Consider the following 25,209-nt stretch of genomic DNA (forward strand, 5'->3'; position numbering starts at 1 on the left):
AGAATCACTGGTCAGTAGATGTGTTAATTGACTGAAATATAAGACGAAGAGCATAAGGCTAGAAAGACGGAAAACCTGCTTTTGAAGGTAAACATCATCATTTATATCTCTGTTCTGGCAGGAATGCGACTTACAGGGCAAAACCAGAACTTGACTTAGGTAAAGATGGCCATCTGAATGGGATAGTCCTAGTTATGAAGAGCTGCTTGGCTGGACTCAGATGGGAGCTTTGATAGATGCCATATGTCATCCCTAGGTACAGAAACCAGAGAGGTGAGAGTTGTCCTAAGTTAAGGCTGGCACGTGCTAACCACGCATGTTACCTTCACCAAAACTAGTCAAATAATGTCATGTGGATGTAGGATATCTGGGAATATATGGTGAAGAAGTTGCAGTTACCCATGGACTGTCAGAATATTTTGGTATAGACAAGGTTATAGGCACTTATTCAGGGCTGCACAGGAAGCCTGAGGCAAAGTATAGATTTCACTTTGCAGGCTGCCCAGATTTGTTGGCTAAAGAAATTACGTTTGTTCTTTGTACAAAATGTACAGTCTGCTGTGGAAAATCTACTCCTATTCTTTCTCCTACACTCTAAAATATCTGAGGAATGGTACATGACTGTATTTAGCTGAATGATTATGCCAGAGCGCAAAACTCAAAATGTTTTTTTTTGATGAGACAAAGTCAAGTTTGTAAAATGACAATTCTTCACACAAACGCTTTTGTTGGAAAAAATAAAAATAAAATTACTTAATTGGAACAAGTGCAGCTATTCTTCCAAATAGATAAAGTCATATGAAAATGACCCTGGCACTGTTAAACATGCAGTATTCTTGACATCTGGGGAAGCTCAAGTTAAATGTTTAAAGACAGCTGCTTTTTAATGAGTAGCACAGAGAAGAAAACGAGATCCTAAGTTTATCATTCTGCCCTCCTGTGAACGTGCAGAAGAAGACAATAGCCATTCAGCTTTACCTTTTTGTTTGTTAGTAGCTGAGTGCCAGAATAATTACTCTTTGTAGCCAGCATTCTTCTGGGCCCACACAGACCTACTCAGAAAATAGCTCATTGAAAGGACCTCTGAAAATCCTTGCTGAGAAAGGGAAAATATGACCTCTTCTTCAGTTTTATCACACAGATGTCTTCACTGCTTTTTTATGTTCATTTTTTATTTATCTCCCAACTGTGCTCTACATACTACAGACAGCAGCCTGGGGAAAGAGGCATTGGAATTATCAGCCCACTGAGTTCTATTAGCAGAGGACAGGTAAGAATGCTTGTAGACGGGCTCGTATTGGTTATTCATGAAATCCCTTGTGCAGATGACTGTAAAGGGTGGTGCGGCTTCTGATGGGAAGCCTATTGCTGATTATACAGGATGAAACAATCCATTTCTTAATGATTAAAATATCAACTGCCTCTTCCTATGGTTGGTTAAAAAGCTGAAAATTTAGTGCCTGATATTTCCAAAATACTCTGTGTATCCCTAATGTACTATCAATGAGAACTCTGTTCTCTTCCTTATGGAAAGGATCTGGGCTAGCTGGTACTATAAAACTTGCACTGCTGTCTGCTGCAATGGCAGCAGAAAAGAATGTCAACAGATAAACTCGAAGTCCGCAGTCTGGTCATGTAAGAGTGGATAAAGACTAAGGTTTTAATTTGTACTTCATGAAATCTATGAAAACATCTGTTTTTTTTTTTTTTTAAATACCTTTTTCTAATTGATAAAAAAACCTGATAAATCCAGATTCCAGGTGGCTTTTTGGATCTTGAAAATCGTATTTGAGAGTATGTCATGATCAATTAGTGAGATAACTCTAAAACCTGAAAGACATGCTATTATCTGTCATTGATATGTGGGTGCCAGGTGCATAGTCTTTGAGAATTTAAGCTGTATGTCTCTATGTGTTTCCTTATATCCTTTGGATCCCTGTTCCAAAAATATAGCTCCTTAGCAAGACAAATACCCAGACGCAAGATGTAGCAGTTTGGGAAAGAAGGTATCTATCTAAAGGTCATGTTTCAGAGATTTAAAAGAAATAAAACTGAAAGTTTTATAATAATAATGGAAGAGTCCGAACACAGGAGACAACTTGATAGAATCTGTGCTGCCAAGAGCAAATCACATTAACCTTTTCTTTCCCCCTGTCAGATCAATTATTTTTAAATGAAAAGTTACTTTCTAATTAAACCAAACTCTGCCAAAATGTTTTAACACTCAAAACCCTTTTACTTTTTACAGTTTTAAAAAATGAAAATATTTTTTAAAAACAAATCTGAAAAAGCTATCCAAAAATTAGATGTACGTTTAACATTGTTTAGCTGAGAACAGGCAGAAGTAATAAAAGAGGGAAATGAGAGGAAAAGGAAACTTTTAGGGAACTAGAAACAATCAAAATGAATGAGGAGACAGCTGTCAGTGCAGAGCACATGGGACCTACAGGATGTGCGTGAGTAACAGCATCTCTCTGCTTTTTGGTGTTTCGGTGAGAGCAGGTGGAGCTGGTTGGTTGTATCTGGGGGCAGCAGGTAACGACAGGAGCTATTAACCTGGGGCAGGGAGAACGGGCACATTCAAGTCACCCAGAGGTAGCTGAAGTCTCTGGGAGGGGAGAGACCTACCAGTGTTTGAAACTGTCTTGTATCCCCTCCTGGAAAGAGGCAGTTTTCTTTGCTGAAAGTGCTGGAAGTGAGAATGAATTTGAGCCTGAACCTGTGGTCCTTCAGGTTTGAGAAGAATTTTTTTAGACTAAGTGCTACAATACCAGGTGATCGTGATATAAAGGGCCATGGTTGTTCATTTCTTGCTGTCAGACTTGGATGATGGGTAGGGGTGTTCACACTCTGTCTTGAAGTGCTTTAGGTAGAGTTATACCTGGGGAAACACAGAAAGACTGCCAGTGCTGATGCATACACCGAAATACGGCTGAAGCACTCTTGCCAACAGCAGGTTTGCAGTGAAGCACTGAGAGCCCCGACATCCAGCACATCCAGTCTATAAGGGATTTCACGCACAACCGTTAATCTGGAGCTGTTTAAAGCATAACTCAACTGCAGAAGTGAGGCTGTACCAGTCCTCCTTCAGTTGTGTGTAAACAAAGCAGGAAGGCAGTTCTTCAAAAATGAGAAGAAAAGTTGCATTAGTGGGAAATGCTCAATCTCATCTGCTGTGTCCAAATCACTACCAAGCCTCAAGGGTGTGATGAAAGACCAGATACCTTGTGCAACTTATGTGAGCTAGAGAAACACATAGAGATGCGAAAATTTGTAGTTAGTCTAATTGAAATATTAGCAGTCTAATCACAGAGTTATAATATTGTTAATTCCCTTTTCCCTGACAGAGGGTCAAGTTGGAGGAGGCACTCATCACAACCAATATTTATCAGAACACTTTTATTAGGCAAGCTATTATCATTAATAGAATGAGGCTGTTCCTATTAACAGCGGATAACTATTCACATGGTGCATTTAGTTACTCATGCAGGTCTCTCATACAGTCATGCACTAACTCATAGCTGGAGCCACAGCTGGGAGGGCAGAAGGTTCTGCTGCTATGCCTTTGGCTTCTAAGTGAGTGGTCAGAAAGTTATGTTAGGGGCCTCTTGTTTCTTTGTTTGTATGTATAATCCCGCAGTCTTTGTCCATGTATAGCAGCTACGGCCTTCTTGGATGGGGTTCAACTTGTTCACAGCTGATGCCAGTGTGTCCTGGTGGTCTTGGGCAGATTGGACTGACTCTTGGTATTCTGAATTTATCATTTCTTGTGTATTCAATTGGACCACTAATCTGAGTTTATCAGTTCAGACAAGACTTTTATGCACTACCTCTCATACTTACCCTCTCTTTAGTCTACTGTTTTCTCTTAGCACCTCCTCATTGCACTGTGCACACAAATTCACACATACACGGGGCTTATATGATGATTACTAGTCCAGCTACAGTGATACTCACACTTAAAGTTCAAATGGTCCAATTATTACAGCTCATTCTCAATAATTACACAGTTAAAACTGACCTAGACAAACTTTCTCATTTCTACCACTTCTTTTTTTCTGTGCATGGAAGCTGCCAGCATCTCCAGTTCTTTGCAGGGAGGTGTATGACATTGAAGGTGGGGCTTACTTCCCCTGCACTTTTAGCCTACTTGAAGTTATTTTTCTATGTTTGCTAACAGTTCACTTGTTCTTTCTTCATTGGCCATCAAATTCTATGTTATATCCAAATTCTATGGTGTTTGTTATGTTTTACATATGCTGGACACTGGTTCTCTGCTTCCTCTGTTATCCTTAATACCAGCACACACGGTTGCATTCCTGTAGTGAGTAATTACTGATTATTAATGATTTGTGGTTGTAGCCCTAGGGCCCCTATCCTATACTTGCACTTTCAAGGCTTCTGCTATTATCTTGTGCTTGTACTGTTAGAGGCATCTGTTAAAATCCCCTGGTTTTCTTCAACAACCTTCAAGCTATGGTTTCCTGATAACATGACATATGTTTTATTAGCACATATATATCCTTTTTCTGGAGTCACTCAATAGTTAGTTCACTGTACAAAAATAATGGTCCATTAGAAGACACATGCAGGGGTACGTATAGACACAGACGTGATGCTGGGCACCACCTGCTCCCAAAATTTATTGCTTGTAACAATATGGCTGGTGTGTTACCAAACTTGCTTTGCAACGCCTCTTTGAAAGGAGAACTGCTGGGGTGCTCATCTGTGGTGGCAGCACACGTGGGCTTGATCCTCCTGCGGTGGTGAGGGCAGGACTGGCGGTGCTCAGTGGTGTGGTGGCGAAACCTCACCACGTGTGAGCCTCAGGTCCGTGGGGGGGCAGCTGGTCTGGCTGAAATCCCTCTGGCCCTCAACCACTCAGACATCTCGAGAAACCAAAGGGCAAGTGGCTGATGCATGCCACTGTGCAACCGAAGTGCCTTGCTAGCATCATCCCACAAGACTGATCTCTCAGCTCTGACAGATGTAAGTAGGGATTTATTTCTATTCCCAGTGCTTGATTTGAAAATTACACCTGCTTACTAATAGGTGCAGCTTTTGAGAAGAGAAAATGAGGGGAATTATGTTATACACATTAATGAGACTGCGCTTCAAGACTGCTGTGAGGGTGACAGCAGCATTCTGGGACTCTTGCAGGGCTGAAATTACAAGAAATTTACAGGAAAAAGAATAAATTCAGGTTAACTTTCAATTTCTCACTAAATAATTGAGATGGAGTCATTCAAAAAAGGACTGGAAAACTGGGATCTGTTGTGCCTTGCTGCTGTTATACTAACGTGACTAAACACTCTGCAGCCTTTTTGTTGGGCAGAAGTATCATGATATTGTACAAACATATATTATGTATATCAGTGTGTGTGAATGTCTCTATGTATAGGCTAGTATGGACACTGTACCTATGAACTCGTGAGTTCTATGACCTTGTAAGGACCTAAGTTTAGGTGCAGATATTTTTATATATCTACAGGCACTGGACTTGGTCTGAAGTCTCCCATTTCCCAGGGAGTATTTGATAAGCAGTCTGTGTGCATGCTAGACAGCACCAGTTTTTGGTTTTTTTTTTTAAAATTTTCTTTTGCAATCAGCCTTCAAACTTTTTCAGTCTACTTTTGCCAGTCCTTGACTGCCTTCTATGCAAGACCAGATGGCAAGCCTGGCCATACTACAAAAAAACCTGTGCAAAATCTGCAGCAATATTTCCGCATCATTTCTGGTTGATCCACACAGTAAAATGAATGCAGGACAGACAGAAGGAAATGGTGATTACCTGCTGAGGGAGTAGCTGGAGACAGTCTGGGTGTGGGACTGCCTAGCTGGAGATTTGTGCATGGGTGGTGGACCAGAGCAGCTTGGGATGTTACAACAGAGGTGTTCTTAGCTTGGAAGATGTTGCTTCCTAGGAGGTTTAGGAGACTGGGGCAAAAAAATGTTTTAAGCGTGTCAGCGATCCTAAAATATGACTTAGAGACCCAGGTCACCTTAGGGTCTAATGTTTTGTGACCATTTAGTCAAACTGCATTTAATTAAATCAATTAATCATAACAGGCAAGGTATTTTACTCCCCCTTTGCAAAGGAGGAAATAAAAGGTTATCTTTACTTACTTTTCACCATGCTTAGCTGCATATGTGTAGACCAGTATGTAAGAGCAATTACAGTTGTATAAAGTCTTCTGGGCTGAAGAGCTAATTAAAATTATTGTTGAAAAGAAACACTTCAGCTGAATGAGCTCTTGCATTTTGAATAATAGATTACAATTTTATACTATTATTCATTTGCTCTTTCTATGGTTTTACACACATTAATTTTCAAAAGATATTTTTCTGTGTGTGTGTTTTAGTGCGTGCTGCTGTACTGAAAGAAGCAGAAGTGATTTGCGGAAGGTGATACAATGGGCCCATCACAGGGCCTGGGGAAGTTCCTGGACCACAGCTGTCGGTGGGAATTTTGGCACAAACTTCAGCTGGGCTGTAATTTCATCCTGGACTTTTGGAGTGGATTTAGCTTTTCCCCTGAAGTTTCACAGATATAAAGCTGGTGTTCAGATGATCATCTGCTGCTGTTTGTAAAAGGTTTTAGATAAGCCAGACCTCATATTACACAATAATCACCTAATCCGTTATTAGGTTACTGTGATAGCTATAAGTCAGGATATGAAGATATGCTGAGATGAATATGAGGATTCCGACATCTCATTAACTGATCATTTCATCTGTAGTAGACTAGCCCTGTTCTCTGTCTCGAGGAGGAGGCAATGTCTCCCCTGTGGTTTGACTTTAGTCTGAACGCAGAAAAGGAGTTTAAGGAGAGGTTACACAACCCGGGCCGTGTTTTCGGATGGCCCCTCTCCCTGGCTGGGCGAGCGGCTTTAGCTGTGCTCTGTGTGTTAGAGCTATATTTATCACGCAGGAATTGTGGGCATGTGAATTTGTGCTCTGACCAAAACCGCACGTCAGTCAACGTGTTTCTATGGTATGATGCACATGCTTGTTATTTTGCTATTATTTATGCATATATTTCCTCTTCTGTCCTTTAAGCAAATAAACAAACAGCCTCCAAAGGAAGTACTTGCTATTTCAAGAGTGAGGTTTTCTCAGGGTGTCGTTTTATTAGTGAAATGACTTACATTAGCAAATCAGTGGAAGAAGTGGTAATGTGAACCAGCATATTAAATTTCACTTTAGCAATCTGTATTCCAGAAGGAAATCCTGGGAAGCAATCACTGACAATGGAACCTCAATTTAAATTACAAAATAGGCAGTATCTGAAAGCATATAGAGCACGCGAGAGATTAAATAGAAGTATTAATTTGTCTTCATAAGGTAACCGAGACAATAAAAATGTGCTCTACAAGTAAGGACTGTAGAAGTTGTGGTAATGAAAACAATAATTAATATAATTTAAGTTACTATCCCCAGGGCAGTTGTAAATTGATGGTATTAAATATGCAACAAACATGTTTGTAAATTGATGACATAGGAAGTCATGGAAGTCATCTAGAATAAGTTTCTCCTTTTGAAGCTATTTGGCAATGTATTATGCAACAGCTTATAGCCCCCAATGGATATTCAAAGGTTATTTATATTAAGCTCTATAATTTATATTCTTCAAGAACTAAGTAACATGAAAGGATGCAATTAAAAACAATCAATTATTTCATTGTGCATAAAGTTGATTATATAATATAAACCAGAATTCATTAGCATTAACTTGAATAGATGCCGCATATGGTATTTTTCTGCCACCGTAACTCTATTAATTCAAATGAATTACAGCAGCAGGGAATGTGTGGCATTGAATTCCTTCTGCTGTTATTATTGGGTCTAGAGAAAAGATAATAATCTGCAAGAAAGTTTCACATATATATTTATATATATTTGAATTTTAAGGTTATTTCACTATTATTTACGTCTACATGTCAGAGTGGCTTTTAATAAATGTAATTAAATGCTGAAAGTTCATTTCTTTCAGTTCTTCAAGGACAGAAACATCAAGCCAGAGAGACATAGTAAATGAGATGAGTATATGAAAAAAGGTGCAAAGATGCTTTCTCTACCTTTAAAAAAAAAAGAAAAGTAGGTAATGGTTCGTTCTGCTTCACATTGTCCAATTAAAATTCAAATTTTAAAATTTGAAAGTATTTTTACTTATTTTTTAAAATGAAAATAACGACTTAAAAGATATTTTTAAATGAGAGGTTTTTCTCTTTTGTTTTCCCCAGTGGAAACATTTGGGTTTTCTGACAACTCTTGTGATATTTGTTCGTTGTCTCAGTCTCTGTGATGCAGCCTGGATTGCATGACCAGTTTTACCTGTTAGAAGTTCCTGTTTCCCACTCCTTATGAGTGAACCTAAGTGGAGCGCATTCCTCCTCACTGCCTCACACAGTATCTGGCAACTTAAAACTTTCTGAAATGCGGTAATTCTATTTGCTGGTTTATCTTTTCTAAACTCCAAGAATAATAAAATACACTAGGGGAATGTAAATAATACCATGCTTTAATGGCATCTTCCACCTGAAAAAATATTCTAGTTTGCACATCTTTGTATGTGTTTTCCAACCTTAGGTTTAGCTTGCAAGCAATTTTGGTGGTTATTTCCACAATGTATTTAGGCCAAATATAACAAGGTTTTCTTCATGTATTCTTTAATTCTTCCACCAAAGCAATAAAATTGGAAGTGCAGGGTAAGACACAGTACAGAAGTAGGTGCTGGCAAGATCTCCCCATTACTGTGCAATGGTCTGGAGCCTCATAGCTTGGCTTTTTGTTTGTATTTCCTTGTTACGAATATGCAGAAAAAGTACTGGGAGTTGTTAATGCTAGCACATTTGATTGGAATTTTCTATTAATCTATTTGTGTGGGGGCTTGCTATTTGCACACTTTTTCTTTCTCTCTTCCTTTTTCTTTTATAAGGAATATTTTGTGCTCTGCCACAAGAATACTTGCTGATACAAAACAACTGATGTCAAGTGTCAAACAAGAGCATGATGGCAAGAGGGTGAGGTAGAGGGGGAAGATGTTAGTGAAGACGACCGAGGTAGCCAGAGTCACTAACTGCATTTCCTAGTTAGAGAGAGAAGGTGAAAGCATAGCCGCAGACCTGCAGGAAAGCGAAGGCCATCTCTAGCTGATTTCAGTGGAGACCCAGGTGCTGTGTAAGACTGTAATGGACAGTGTCAGCTGTACAGGAATCACTAATGCCAACGTGATGGGTGCTCCTGCCTGTGTGCAGGTAATCCTGCTTCTTGAAGAGCACCTTTGGGTACAGCATTGCTTGGGTGGAGGCTGCATCCCTGGCTGCATTGTAGGGACTGGCGGCTGCTCGCTAATGAGTACGTCCTTGAGTACTGATGTTACTCTGTTGACTTGTATCAGGAGCAAGGACTAAGTGTTTAAGGTGCCAGCTATTAATATTTTAAAATTCTGTTGCTTCTTTATGAAAAGCAATGATCAGACTTGGGTACCTTGACTGCTGAGAGAAGGACAGAGCTATGTTGTTTCTCCCTCACACAAAATAACATCCAGAGCTCCTGGAATGGTGGAGCAGTTAGCAGCCACCCTTTTGCTACTGATTCAGGCCATGCATGGTGTGCTCCGGTGCTTGTCCACTTGTGTGAAGTGGAGGGGGGGGAAGTGGGAGACCACCTTGTCCCTGCACCCTTGCAGTGCAACCTCTAACTGGGTAGCAAGCCTGCAGTGTAACGTAACCTACTCGTGTGAGTTTGTGAATATAAAGGCCCATTTTCAGAACCGAGATGTCTGCCATTTATTCAGATTTTTCACTTTCAAACATCAAAACACACACCTTATTCTTTCAGAATTAGAGGTGGACACATGGGAATTTATTCTGGGTGTGTCTGAGAGAGCAGAGTTCTAAACTGTAGAGAAAACAGCAGCTGGCAGTGTTTGTATAAATAACCTGCCTCGGTTGCTCAAGCCCTCCAGGAGACAGCTGCCAGTGGAAGTAACTAATATTTGCTTAGATTTTTTAAAAACTGGAAATCTGTGTCTATCGTTTTTAATGTTCCAGCCACGAGAAGACCGAGTCATGTGAATGTATTCCATAATCCCTCTCTGTTCCATAATTGCTATTTACTTACGGATGCAAATTACAAAGAAGCATAATGAGAGCCATAGCTCTCCAATTTATTTCACTTTAAACAAGTAAGCCAAAAAAGAAGAGTCAAAGCAATGGTCCTGTTTTTCAACATGATTCAATACAGTTCAAGGTTCTGCATATCAGAGTTCATTGAAAACACAATTAACTGCCATAAGCTTTAAATCACATGATAAAACAAGGGAAAATCTATACATTCCATCGTTTTGAATCAGAAAGAAGGATTTTCTACACCAACAAGTAGTGGAAAAGTCAGAATATCAGGCTCAGTGGTTTGGGATGTGGTTGCCTCTACTTGCCTTGCCAAGGCCTTTGGAGTTCCTCTTCCTGATATCTAGAAAGCAACTGAGAGTTTTACCATGGTGTAGACTTCTTTTGCCTGTCCAGTATCTCCTGTGAAGGAGATGGAAGTGATGGGAGAGCACTGTCATAAAATTGAACGTTTAGCTGAAATTGCCTTCTCTTAGTCTCTCTTCTCTTCAGTGCATTCAGGCCCTACGTATATGGTCCTAGCGAGAATACAAATTAGGGAGGGGGAAATGAGAAGACAGACACAGAATTAGTTGGTGTATGTGGCTGAATGGTTCAAAGAAAATGGGGTAAAATCCTCTCCTTGAATCAGAATTCATCCCAGATGTTGTTCAGAATCAGCTGCATTTGCATTAGAAAATGTAAACATGTTTTGCTTTCTTTTTGCCGAGCAAAGGTTCTTCCAATTCGTTATAAGTTGTTAAGCAAATACTCTAGGGGCTATATTATGTCCAGATACAGTGGTATAATTACATTGTTGTTCTACTAAAGTGGAGTTAAACAAAGATAAAAACAGCCTTGAAATGAATTGAATATGGTTTTCTGTTTCTGGTATGGAAAATGGAAAGAATAACAAATTATTGAACAAATTTTCTCCTGTCTGCTGTGGCATGCCATTAGAATATATAGGATGATGATGGGTATAATCAAGGCAATATTCTGTCTGTTAAAGAAGACTTTAATATACAATGACCTGTTAAAAAAACCAATGACCAGTATAGTTAATAATAGACTTGTAAGTTATGTAGATGAAGTAATTAATGTTATTTCAACTCTGACAAAAATAATTTTTATTTGGACAAAAAATTTGAACTAATTGTGTGTTTTGTAGGTCACGTCTCAAGAATCTGGAACCAAACCATTGACCTTCACATTCGTACCATCCATTGGAAGACTTCCAACCCATTTTGAGGTTGTAGATGTCTCTAAGTTCCTTGTGACCATTCCAGATGAGCCAAAGGGTCTGAGCAATCAAGAAATTATAAATAAGGTAGACTTTTGTCTGTGCTAATTTTTCCCTCTTTAAAGATACAGAAAATTTTCTCCTGAGCATCACTGAACTGATGCTTTTTTCCTTGAACTGTTTCTTGGCTTGTGCTTTGTTTTAATTACCAAGCCTACCAGAGATGCAGAATCATTGTGCAAGAGAAGGCTGATGTCTGCCTTTTTGTTTTGCCTTTGGCAGAGTTTCTACCAGAAGGAACCCCCTGCCTTTCTCAATACTGTCCTCTGTCAGTCATGCAAGGGCTATATTCTTGGCAGACGAGGGGGGATTCCTTCCTCGTCTTCATGGAAACAAGGGTGGTGTGTGAGGAGTGTTATCACGTGGGAATTGACCAAGGGTTGGTCACTGGATCCTGGTTTCAGCAAATGCCAGTGCTGTGGCTTCCAGCAAAGGTGTCAATCCCTTTCATAGTTGCGTAGTAATGCATCAAAGTGAAAGCTTGCTTTTTGTTTTTGAAAGCTTGTCCTCAGGTTTTCCTGTGATGGTGAAGCCAGCAGCACAACATCCCTGGTTCTCCTGCCTTTAGCCAGCCCATAGTGTTTGTTATTCCTTTCCTGCCTCACAACGCTCAACAGCCTCTTATTCCATGCTGCTTGAGAAGAAACTGGAACCCTCAGACTAATATTAATGCTTTTGGTGATTCTGCTCTTGTGTAACAGCTCCTTCTCTGGAATATTGCTGGGGCTGCAGTTCTTGGTGCTAACAAACTTTTCACAGGAGTTCACAGTCCTCTGACCTGAACACGCTCCGGCATTTTCAGTGGCTTATCTGACCTAAAAAGGGCGTGGTCTGGGCAGAGAATGGACATGTTTGAAGAGACATGCACTGGACTATTATCCTCGGGATGTTTAACTCATGAGTTAGTTACATTTCCAGCCGCTCAGTATTGGTTTTGCTGTAAGTAGTGCCCTGGGTAAGGCAGCATCAGGCATTCTTGACCTCTGCCTCCCTGTGTTTCTGTGTAGGCAGAGGAAACTTTCCTGGCAGGTGATGCAGTACTGAGGCCTTCATAGCACTGATTACTCCCTTTTCTAAAATCTCTAGAACCTGAACAATATTTTAAAAACCCAACCAACATCAGATAATGAAAATAACACCTCCAAAGTCATACTGGTGGTATCCCCCTTTATGGTCCAATGTTTTTTTAAAGAACTGAGCTCCAGGCACTTGTGGAGCTGCCAGTGGAAATTTTTCATTACTGTATTCCTCAAGCAAGATTCAGATATGAGCCCCATCTACAAGCTTTCTCTTGCAGTACACAATATTTATATTCTTTTACCTGATTCCTCCTCTAAGAGAAATATGGTTTACTATAGCAGTTTCAATATTGAATGATTTGATACTGTGCGTGTCCTATGCCCAGCTTGCACTACTCCTGCTCTCATCCAAAGCGTGCTTGAGAAGTTACATACTGGAAGTGGAAACTGCAGAAAATACGAAGAACAATTGTGGTCTGTGCTGAGAAGCTTGAACATACAGTAAAGTTCTCTGACCTCAGATTCTTTGTCTGCTCTCTTCAGAGAATGCCCTGGCTTAAAGGCCTTTGTTTCTTCATTAATATGTATAGGTTTTGTCCCAGATTTGTCTGTCAGACTCCTCTGCGGAGCATTGTCTGCTCCCGTGGATCCTGCAGTCGGGATGCCTTCCCATCGTGTCTGGCGTAGTCTGGTCTGACAGCTCATTCGGCTTGACTGCACCCTCCTTTTCGGTTCCCGTGCCAGCCCCGGGCTCGGGCCGTCGTTGTGCTCAGAGTCCCCTGTGGCTCTGCGAGTCACCGGGAAGGCAGTCCCCGCAGCATCGGCTGGCGGGCTGGAAGTGGGGCTCCCTGGGGAGCTGGTTTCTGCTGGGTGCTCACACCCAAATTCTTAAGTCTCCCTCTGCACTTTTGGTAGCACAGTGCCAGCCACCGCTGCAAGCCAAAATTACTTTACATTTTGGGAAACACAAATAAAATGCAGCTAATTGGGGTCTTTTCCCTTGTATCTTTTGCAGTCTAACGCCGTCTCTGATGAGCTGGCCTTAAAGAGCGGGGCCAGACAAGACTGTGTGTCCGCCGTCTGTACAGACAGCACCCGAACGGCTTTCCAGTCCCAAGAGTGTAACTCGAGCAAAGGAGAAATGCAGGAGAATGACCTTTTTAAGGCTGAGTTTATCCTGATTACGGACTCTGGTGATGAAGATGAAGTAGCTGCTGCCTCGAACAACGTTCATCGGCCTTCCAATGGCTACGGTCCCATCAACGCTCAGCTGCTGGCCACATCCCACCTTTCCCCTGGCACCGGGGCAGGGAAACCTCCTGGTGATGGGCACGTTCCAGGTGCTGCGCTTTCCCACAGCACGGCTGATCCGCAAAAACATCAGGTAACCTGCTCTTTAAACTCTAGAGCTTATCTTTGCTTTCTAGAGCTTTCAGGACATGGACACTGAGTCAGTTTGTAAAGCAGCTTGGCCAATTTGTTCTTTAATTAGCATTTTTATTGGTGATTCCTGTAATGTTTGGACTCCAAGGAGTTGTCCCAACCCTTCTGACCTACTATGGCTCTGGTGTATAAATGGAGCAGGTAATGCAGATCTATTGTTCTTTCTTTGGAGAGCCAGTCATCCTGACAGCAAGTTAATCAGAAGGTGTTAGATTCCTAGCGAGTCTAAATTGGCTAAGGTCGTTGAAATCAGTGGAGCCTGTAGATCATTTGAATTATTAGCATCAGACTTCCCAGGCTTATTTTTTTCTCAGCATCTGCTGCAGCCCTTTATGCTAGAGAAAGAAGCTGTAAAAATCCTGTTATTCTGATTGTTAGTTAGCACTGACTTTGCACAGGTGTAACGAACTGATGAAGTTGAAATGTCCATTTTATGTTGATCTTTATAGGGCACATCTATTGATTTATTGAAATTTTAAATCGTCAGTGGGAGAATTGAAAAAAGGGTCTTTGAAATGTTTAATTTTCAAAATGTGTCAATCCAATTTACTGCAAGAAAAGTTAATCTCATCTTGGAAAGAGGATGTATATGCAGTGGAAAACTCTGCCTTTAGCAACATGCTTCTCACATGGAATAAATTCAGACATTTCCTTTGACCTCAACAGGGTTTCCATCAGTTGAAAATGCCATTCTTCATCGATAATTTAAAAAAAAGTTGAGCATGGTTACTTTGTCTCTGAAAATGAATAGGACTTCCTATCTTGTGTTGAAATACTTGTGCTACTCAATTTTTCATCAAATTCAGTGTCAATTTTTGATTGAGGAAATTGTGAATAAGAAATCCAATCTGGTTTTGGGATTTACAGCATTCTGAAATACTCGTTTCTTCAGAGAAAATCCCAGTGAAGTCAGTGAGAATTTTACCTGAGGAAGGTATGAAGGCATAGATAAATCTATGTAGGGGAAGCAGCTTGTAAAAGAATCATTGTCCTCGGGAAATACAAATTTACTTCAGCAATGATCAGTATGCAGATTCTGCCAGGCTTACTTGGGTGGTTTCTTTAAAAGCTATTACAAAAACTGGGTGGATTTTTTGTAGGACTATGCAGAAAAATTCATATGCTGTAGCTTTCCTAAGCTTTTGATTACTTGACAAGTAAACAGAGATTTACCTGGTAAAGTAACAGAAAATACAGATTGTACAGAACAAGGAATTAAAGCTTAACTTTACTAGCTGTTCACCTGAATGTGAAGAGAGATAGTATGTAGTATGGGTAATACATATCTCAACATTATTCTTAAGTCACAGTTTTCAAGACTGTAAGTACTTCCTCAGTCTTAATTTTCTAAATATCTCTACCTGTCTCTATCTCTTCATAAGAAGATGTTTTTTACGAAGTTGCTTTTCTCTGATGTTCTGATCTTTCTTTGGTGTTTCCTGGGGCATGACTCTTTCTGGCTTACTACCTAATGAAATATCATCAGTTCAGAAATGAAGGAAAATTACGAAATTATTAAATAGATGCATTATTTAGCTGTTGGTAGATTTCCTGTGTACAAAGGATCCCATATAGGGGCTACCTTGTCAAGGATTATAATGGCTTCATTCCTTCTGTTTAAACGAAAGAAAAAAAAAAAAGCAGTGAAAAAATGGAAGCTTCCACTGTTCTTTGAGGTGTAAAGGTCCTGACTGATGTTGGAAAATGCTATGCCATATTCAAAGTCTGGAAAAAAAAAATCATTTTTAAAAAAAAAATCAGTTATTCTGGTCTTCTGGTCATATTTGGAACTTTTTGGTGATAGTTTACTGTTTATATACTGTCCTTTTTTTTTTTTTTTTTTTAAGGTTAAAATGAGTCTAGTTATGTGAGAGAGAGGCAGACTGAGTCCTGCCCTCGGGAGTGCACCCTTTGGGGTGAGGGGAGATGTGTCTGCTCCCCTGAATGCCAGGACATTAACTCAGCTTGGAGAAACTTCTTGACTCACTGTGGGAGATCAATAGCCAGAAGGCTTTTTTAGCAAGTCAAAGTCACTTGGCATTCCTCTGTCCAGTGCATTTCATCTGGTTTGGCTTTTCCAGACAAATGAGTCAAGAGTCCCTACAAACTCCTGCCATAGCCAGAAAGAATGCACTTTCCTTGTTGGGAGAAACTGGACTGTTCTGCATGGCATCTATATTAATAGGGTTCTGCTGTGCATATTTAGCCCATATTTAGCATTTTAGGTATAGTTTAGCCTTCTAAAGCCTGTACATGTTACTCTCCTGTCACAGCTTCTTCCACCACACTTGAAAATTATATGTTTTGTACTTATTTTTGTTTTGTGATGTACCAATACTATATGATATAATAATAATAATTCCTCTCTCTTATAGGGAAGATATTTGTATTAAAAAATAGAATTCATAAGCTGAGCCAAAGCCATGCGCAAGTCGTGTATATAGAAACTGGATGTTACAATTGTACTTTATAGAATTGCATAATCTTTTCAGGGTATCAGACAATAGATAAATAGGTGTTCTTATATTTATATGAAGTTTGTAGGGATTAGTCAATTTCCCTGCTTTCAAATTGCTCAGTCAAAGGTTACGTGATAGTTTGTAGCCTTTTGGTTTTACAGTTGACTTAGCTCACTATTTCATACTGATATGTTTTATTCATATTGTGTATACCCTAGTTTTTAATTTCAGCATTACAGTAACTTGGAAGATTTTGAAAGAATTTCTTTCTTTAGAAGCATAAAACTATATAAAAGGTTGATAATATACTTGTACGCTCTAATTAATTTTGACAAATCCTAGTTAGAATAGACCTAAGAAAAAAGGCACTCATGAAAGAGCTCATTACTGTTTTATTAGTGTATTGTAAGACTGTGCAGAAGGGATAAGGACTCTTATATGCCTGTTTACTGTCAAACGCACTGCTCTGTGAATGACAAGAAAAGTGAAAAACAAACTGGATGTCTGATTTAAGTAGTTCTGAGGAAATTTCTTGTTCTGATAACACAGTGCTGCAAAAGTGTTGTTTATTGAATGTGAAAATGAGTACTTGGCTTGAATCTCATTTACAGAAAGGCTACTTTCCACTGAACTGGTAAAGTGAGATGGGACAATATTGCAATTTTCTCACTTTCCTTTGAACCTTGTTTATGTCAACAAAACTGAGGGCTCATAAAAATAAAGTAACACATAACTTGTCTGCACTCAGTCACCTCCCTTGAGAGCCGTATCCATCAGGCTGTATCCCCGAGTTTAAGACAGCCCAGTGCTTTTAACCCACAGAGCAGTACTAATGGAAACACTGTATGCATGACCACAGGACGGAAATGTGGAGTGCTTAACAGTTTCACAGGTTCCACCTATATTAACATTTCTGTTTTTCTTTTTTCTCCAGTTAATTTCTACTCTTTCCACCTCTGATCATCTTTCCTCTAAACCACCTGCTGTCCACTTAATTTCTCCAACTAATCAGAAAGTAGTGTGTGGTGCCATGGTTAATCTGAATCAAGCCTCTTCGCTGGAAGACTCCCGTAACAACTGGCAGTCAGCAACTGGGCTTTCTAAGCAAGATTCATCTCTCTACTTTCAGTCTGCTTCCCATAGTTCACCCCCCTCCATGTCTAAAATATCCTCTTCTGAGTCAAATAGTTGTTACTCCACTCCTCGATTGTATGATAACCTACAAACACCAAGTCTCTACACCCCTGGCTGTGTTTGCAAAATGGGAGACTTTACCACATCTTCTGTTCCAGCAAAGAGCCCAAGTCTTTCCCCCGATCCTCCACGTTCAGCTGAAACTCAAGGATCTTCAGCTCAGCCTTTATCCCCCATTTCTTCTAAAAGATTGAATGCTTTGTCTCCTGTCCCTGTACATACAATAACACATTCGTTGTCTCCTAGCCCTAAACCTTTGTCTCCACCCTCTCTTTACGGCTCCTCTTCGACCATATGTAGTATAAATGAGCCTTGCACACAAATGTCATCTAGAGGAAATTTAGCAAAGTCAGGCGTCAGATCCCCTCTGCCAACCAGACTGACCCTCTTAACTGCTATTTTGAGATCAGGCTCTTCTCAGAGGAGACCGCTTTCCCCTGCTTCTTGTCCCACGTTTTCTCCCAGCTCCCTTGGTTCCTCAACACTTGCAATAGATCAGAAGTCCAAAACAACTCCCCCAACCCCCAAGAAATCTGTTTCAAGCCCTCCTATAAGGCCAGATTCTCCCAGCAGAGAGGAATATTGGCTTTCAGGATGGGCTCGGCATCTGCCTTTACCCTCCAAGCCTCATCCTAGGGCGAGGTCCCTTTCTCCTAAAAAGCACCTTCCAGTCGGAATGCTTTCTCCAGACTCCCGAAGTCCTCTGTCATCCCCCATCTCCTCCCATAGAAAATCAGTCGCCTCTCCAGGTTTGCAGTCTATGCTGCCTCCTCCTTATGCCCCAGCACCCTCTTCCCTTGCACACCCTACCTCTCCTTCTCCAGAAGGTCTGCGGTATGCTGCCTCCAGGTCCCGGACACCTCAGAAGTCTCAGAGAGTACACACTTACTCACCCATCTTTACCTGCCGGTCATATCCTTTGCTTTCTTCTACCAGTCTTAGTGGTGTATTCTCCCCCACCCTAGAAAAACACTCATCTACTTCCCCAAGTCTTTTGCATTCAGCTTCTAGATCTAAATCAGATTCATCCCAAATGTCTGTTCAGGAGATGAGCGCCTCCTCTCCTACTCCTTCAAGTGTCTCAAAGCAGTGGTCTCTCTCACGGCCTCATTCTACACCACTGGTTCCACAAACTGGTAATATCAATTCCCATCCACTGCAGCTTAATTCTTCATTGGTGCACACAAATTACAGGTCTAATTCCTCTCCAAGACCTGAGCAATCTGCCACCTCACCAGTGTTAAAGTGCAGATCTTCTGTCTCAGACAAGTCACCAGGCACACTGCCATCAAGACCCAGAGAGCTGACTTCACCACAATCTTTTTCCCTGCCTCCTGACCATGAAAACATCAAACCCAAGGTATTCTTGGTGCATGCTTATTTTCTAATAGTTCTTTGTCCCTGTAGGAAAAATCACATCTGTGTTGCACAATGCTAGTAAAAGAAATGAGCTGTGGAAAAAATTTTTAAAAAGGAACTGTTTTTGTATTGATAGTGAAGATAGCAAAGACTAAATCTTACCATATCAAATTGCTAGCAATGTGTTCTGTAGTATGGGGCAAGATGTTGTAGGAATCCTTTAGCATAAAAATAAAATACTTTATTCATGAGTGGGAGGAGATACTACTGAAGATGGATTTGTGTTCAGTGGCTCTGATATACGTTTGGTGCACTTATTTTTGAAGTTCACTTAAAACATTGATGTGTCGAAAATAAACCATAAAGCATGTTCTATACACCCCATGCTAACGTAAATCCACATGTATTCCCACTGAAAGTAATAGAAGTATGGTGATCTTAGGTGCAGGGCTGAACTAGAAGCAGCTTAACCTGATTGATGTGTTCTGGCTGTTCCAGTGACAGCCGACTCCCAAGCACCCCATCCTGCCTGTCCTTCCCGCTCCCCAGGAGGCTGTACTCACCCCAGCCATTCTGCGTCTCCCTGGGACCAGCCCAGAGGCACGGCTGAGCTCAGCCTGAGCAAGGACTATGGGGCCAAGAGCCAGAGAGGGAAGACAAGGACAGTCTCCCGCTTCTTCCCTTTCTTTGGTACTTCTCTCATCTAGACAGAGGATGAGGGGAAAAAAAGCCAAGCTTCCTACAGCCTGGGCTACTGCAAATAGAAAGTCTCACACTCGACAGATCAGCCACGCTCCCGCTGTTTGTCATCCACCCAAAGGCGGGAGAGTCCCAGCAGAGTGAGAATAGGCAATGATGCTGATTGCTGCCAGAGGGCTTGGGAACCAGTCACACTTTAAACCTAAAGATAAATCTCAAGAATGGGAAGGGGAAGGAAAGGAAAGCTGATCAAAAAACATGCAGCAGGTAGGTGAAAACAAAAGGAACTGTTATGTAAAAAGGAAGAGCTGGTGGCAGAACACATCAGAGCTGCAGAAGGCTTTCAGCCTCTTTACCTTATCTTTGCACTCCGTGCTTCCTTTGTGCCTCCTCTTGCTGATGTCTGAGCTCTGCCCATCACAGAAAGGCTATCATAGTTTATTGATTTATTTGTTCACAGCACAAAATTACAGCCTGGTCTGCCAGATCAAGTAGTGTCAGATGTGTTCCTAACAGCTTGGCCATGGCAGGGGTGACTTGAACTCTTTGGAAAATGTTAATTGAAAATGAGAGGTTTAAATCAGCACAAAGTAGCATGTCATGAATCGTTCTTTTAAAAACCAAACAACCCAAGAGGAACCATTGTGCCAAGCATAGCTGTATAGTGTCGCTACACCCTGTCAGTACTACTTAATGAGACGAAAAGAGAAATGAAATTGTAGAAATTCCAATAAAAAAGCCCCCGAGACAAAACTGGAAGGCATGGCTGAGCCTGCAAATTGCAAAGCAGTTGGGGTTTCTGCTAGTCGGTGCAATGAGCACTGTGAGAGTCTCTGGCAGTAAGGAAATTCTCTGCTTGTGACACAGAGCTATTGCCTGGGTTTATATTTGCAGAGGTTATTACACCCTTTCTGTCCTCCCCACTATCCCTTTTCCTGATAATTCTGCTTTACCATGTGATACAGTGGCACTTTTGAAACTGCCCCACCACCCCATTGAGACTGGGAGAGTGTCCATCAGTTTAACAGACTTGGACCATTAGTCTGGTGCAATTTTTAATCATGCAGACGAAGCTGGCTCCACTGGTGATGTGGAAGATCTGAAATCTCTAAATCAAATGCAGCTGGGTGTTCAGAGCAGGAAAGGTCTCTTGTGGCTTTAAAATGTCAGGCTGAGACTTCATTTACAGTTAATAATAGTGTGCATTCAACACCCCCCTTTCCTCCTGCTTTCACTTAATAATAGTTAATACCTAGTTTTCGGCATAGCTCAATGAACTTTGCTGATGTGTTAATGGTACCAGGCTCTCTGATAACACTCTAGCCTCAAATCTCAGTATATTTCCAGAGGAAAATGGAAAAGGTTGCGGAGAGACAACATCAACATCCTAAGCAGCATTTAGGTCTCTTTAGTATACCAATCAGCTCAACTTTAGAACTAGACAAAAGGCAGGTTGCTCCATCTGATGCCTGTTGATGCATGACAAAATTTTTGCATATATGAATGTGCTAAGTGAATATCAAGGGAGAAGCACAGCATCAAGAAATGCTTGACTTTGGCATGTGTCATTTTGCAACCTTAGTGTTCAACCACTGTTGAAGCAATGTTAAGACACGTATTAAACCAACACTTATTAAACCAGAATTTTGACATTAGATGTACCTTTTGGTATTCACATCAAACTGTTTCATTAGCATGATATCAAAGCAATTATGCAAAAAGGATTCTTTAATGTAGAGCTTTTATATGTCTATGCCAATGCATGCACCAATCCATACAAATCAAAGAATAACCTATGAACTTATTTAACTGTTTGCATTTGTATAGATAAACCCATGTGCTTTCCCATGCTTTATATATTTATCTTTATGTTCGCCAATGATTTAAAAATATGACTGTTTTGCAAAGTGAATATAAACATAAATCCACAGATCAGTGTGAAGCGTGAACTGTGGGTGACCACAGGAAATAAAAGCTCTCTCCCTGGACTTTGCAGACACTGTAATAGTGTCCTCATGGACCTAATATAGCAAAATGAACAGTAGGATGGCGTGGAGACAGATAAAACTGCTGATTCTGCAGGAACAGATCAGAATAAAAACTTCTGGCTGTTGTTTGAAAACTCTTTGCAGTGGTTTCATGGGGTATCATTCCTACATAAGCTTTGATTTTTCCTATTTGAATGAAGCGCTGGAATGCATGTAGATCTACCCAAAACAGCTGGGGAACAAACCAACTGTAGCAACATGGAGCTCAGCACAGCTGCAAAACCTACCACAAAGCAGGAAAGATTACTTGTGAGGAGCTCTACACTCTCATGGGTAGTCGGTGTTTTTAAGCCTTTATAGGTATGTGTCTAGCACACTTTGCAATGCCCTGTGTGTGCCCTAGGTGATCATTTCAGCAGGAAAAGTAGGATATTTTCCCCACAACTCCCCAGGCTGATATTTGCCCAAGCTTTGATATTGGAGTTGGTTTGCTTCTGTCTGGACCATGGTGCAGGCCAGCAGACCTAACTGTCCATGGTTGTTTAAAAATACTGCTAGATTCCTATGAACCAGATTATTAAATGTATTTAGGCATTGAAGAATAATTTTAAGTAATGCAAACTAATATGTCAGGAAACATATTCATACAGATGAGAAACTGAATTAAAGACTTTCCACTCATCTCAGACACTGTGACAATAGCCCATTGCTCACAGGTTCTACAGTATCTGGAAGAGATAAAGCACATTAAAGCAGTATAGAAACTTTTACATTTTAACAGTCTGATATGTCTTTGTTTAGTTCATATAACAGTACAACTAACTTCAAAGTGGTCACAGTATTCTCATCATATAAGATGCCCATCTCATCATATGTAAAAGCCCATGGGCTGGTGAAGACATTTACATGTTCAATTATAGAATTTTCTTGACTGGATATCAATTATAAGCAAACAAGGATACATTTTGTGGATATGCCAATTTTAATATTTGGAATTTTGGTCTTCCATCTTACTTCAGTGTGCAGTATTTTATGTCTTATCTGCATATAGATTTTGTATATACATAAATATATATATATGAACCTACACAGAGGTATAGCAGAGTGTTGCTATCTAAATGTTCACAGGGCAGGATTCAACTCACATGACTTCTGACGTTTGAAAGTTAGATATCCAAACACAACTTGGGCAATTCTGTTATAGCTAATGAAGAGAATATGTTGTATTTACAGGATGATTTTATTTTACTTTTCGAGGTGCCTATTTTGTGATGAGATGAATTACCCTGTAGAAATGTCTATGAGTATAAAAGGCATTAGTTTTGACTGAAGCACCTAAATGGTAGACATCCAAGTTAGAATCACTAAATCTCACACAAATTACCACCCCTCCCCCCAAAAAAAGAAAAAAAGTGCATTTCCAGCATTTGCATTCATCTGTTTTGTCAGACTGTTCATTCAATATCATTATAGTGATTATTGACTTCTTGAATGTCTGTCAGTCTCCAACTTATGACTAAGAAGTCTGAGTAAATTCGAAAGCAAACATAATATTATGTGTAGAAAAAATTAAAAGATGGTGTCCCACAATATTTCAAGAGAGGTACAAGAATTATATAAGTTTCTCTTATCTGAATTAAAATTTTGGCCCCTCTGCTGTCATCAAGACTTTTATTAGATACAAAGAAAATAAAAAAGTGACAAAAGAACGATCCAAAGTACAGCATGCTGCTCAGCATGTTATTTCATAATCACCAGTATTCACTGTTGCAGACACCAGTACATTAAAAAACCTGAACTGATTAATAAGTAACTTTATTTCTGGGTGACTATTACAGAAATAATCAATCAATAACTTAAACCTCTATTATTGTGTGAATTTATGATCTTTTATTAGCATGTTGTTGAAAGGGAACTATGTAGCGAATCCCTATTTAATTAAAAAAAAAAAAAAAATTCCAGCAGTCATGTGACTAAGAATCCTAGCTCTTGAACTCATGCAAGTATAGAAGAATTTCATCAATCATTTAAAAATTACTGAATTCAACCTCCATAATTGCAAAGAAAATGTAGCAAGTATGGTTTCTAAAGAGTTAAAAATAACTGGGCAAGCAAATATAGTCTAAAATATAAATTGTTTAAAAAGAATAATTTTTAAGGCTGATCTTAGAATTTTTGTACCCAAAAGCATGCATTTTGTATGGTTTAGATTGTCAGTTCTGTATGCTTGGTTAGAGTGTGAAAGTTCCTATACTTGTCTTGAAATATTTGTTTGGGTGATAGAGTTACTTATTCAGGAGATGAAAAGCTGTGACATGACTTCAATGATCTATCCACTCATGCAAGTAATTCAGCATTTAAGGATCCTAATCAGTCTCATTAAAGCCAATCACAGAAATCCCTCGGATAAGTCCCTTGGACTTAGTGGTCCAAGATCACACCACACAGCAGCAGCTGTTGAGGTGCATGTACTGGCAGAAGTAGCGGTGCATTATCATCTCAAATCACAAGCAAACTTGGAAAAAACTCACAGCCTCTCCTGATATTCATTTAAGGATAGTAGTCAGCAGAAAGTGGTCAAAATCACTTTGGAAGTTATAAGCTCTTACAGGGAATTCCCTTTGTCCTACTTCATTCCTAAAACCAAAAGATGTATGTTACAGTCCTTTAAAATCCTGATAGAAACACTAGATTTTCTTTAAGAAATAGCTTTCCTAGGTAATACATAAGCATTGTATTGTTACAACGTGTCTGCAAGACAACTGGAATCGTCTTTCATTCTGTCATACCTTTCCTCTTTCTCCCCTCTCTCTCTCCCTCCCTCTCCCTCTTCTACCCTGTTTTACTTCTCTTCCTGCTTTCTGGTTTACCCTTTTAGCAGTACAAGATCAAGACAAGCTACAAGGCATTTGCAGCAATCCCTACAAACACATTACTTATGGAACAGAAGGTTAGTGTTTGCTCAAAGACATGGGAATTGCGTTGTATATTTGAGACCATTCAACTTTATGTACATATTCTGACATTTCTGTGGGGCATATTGCAGAATGTAAGCTCTGGAAACTGACTGCTCAGGATTATAATTCCAACCATTTTTCAGGGTCAACCACTTTCCACTGAAGATCAAAGCCTTCACTAACCTGAATTTCTACAAATAAATTTACTGTGAAAAAAACAAAAGTGTCCTAAAGGAATTGCCATTTATGGCAACATCTTAAAGTCTGTTTTGTTATTGGAAAGTGTCTGGAGCACTGCTGTTCTGGGACCTACCAATCAGTAGGTCTTGGTCAGTTAATGATTATTCAGTGGCTATGCTTATACCAGTAAATTTAACATCCCAAGATACGCAAATTTGACCAGAAATATTGTAGGACACCACTTTTTAAACTCTGAGAATGGTCCTGGCCATTGCACTGGCCTCTGTTAACTACCATTCTCCCAAACAACTTCCCTGAGCCCTTCAAGAGTTAGCATGGGCCAGGGTTCTGTTCCCAGTACGTAGTTTGGGGTAACAATCCTTTTCTGTAGGGTAGGATGATACATCCAAAGAACAGTCTTTAGTGCATTTATTTACTACCAAAGACACAGCCAACAAAGGCTGGGTTGTATAGTCCTAATTTAGATAATGCAACT

At 40.1% G+C, this 25,209-nt stretch overlaps 1 protein-coding gene across 3 annotated transcripts in view; it reads left to right on the forward strand.

Moving 5' to 3' along the window:
- Positions 1-25,209, forward strand: part of MLIP (muscular LMNA interacting protein) — a 103,875-nt gene that overhangs the window by 28,348 nt on the left and 50,318 nt on the right. For 2 of the 3 annotated variants that reach the window (XM_075148027.1, XM_075148029.1), the window contains exons 2-3: positions 11,284-11,442; positions 13,450-13,818. In XM_075148027.1, the coding sequence (XP_075004128.1) occupies positions 11,284-11,442; positions 13,450-13,818 (528 nt within the window). Of the gene's footprint in view, positions 1-11,283; positions 11,443-13,449; positions 13,819-24,454; positions 24,527-25,209 lie in introns of all 3 variants that reach the window. The other variant, XM_075148028.1, reaches the window with a different exon arrangement.

Source organism: Calonectris borealis, chromosome 3 (genome assembly GCF_964195595.1).
Source record: "Calonectris borealis chromosome 3, bCalBor7.hap1.2, whole genome shotgun sequence".
In the NCBI taxonomy this organism is placed as follows: Eukaryota; Metazoa; Chordata; class Aves; order Procellariiformes; family Procellariidae; genus Calonectris; species Calonectris borealis.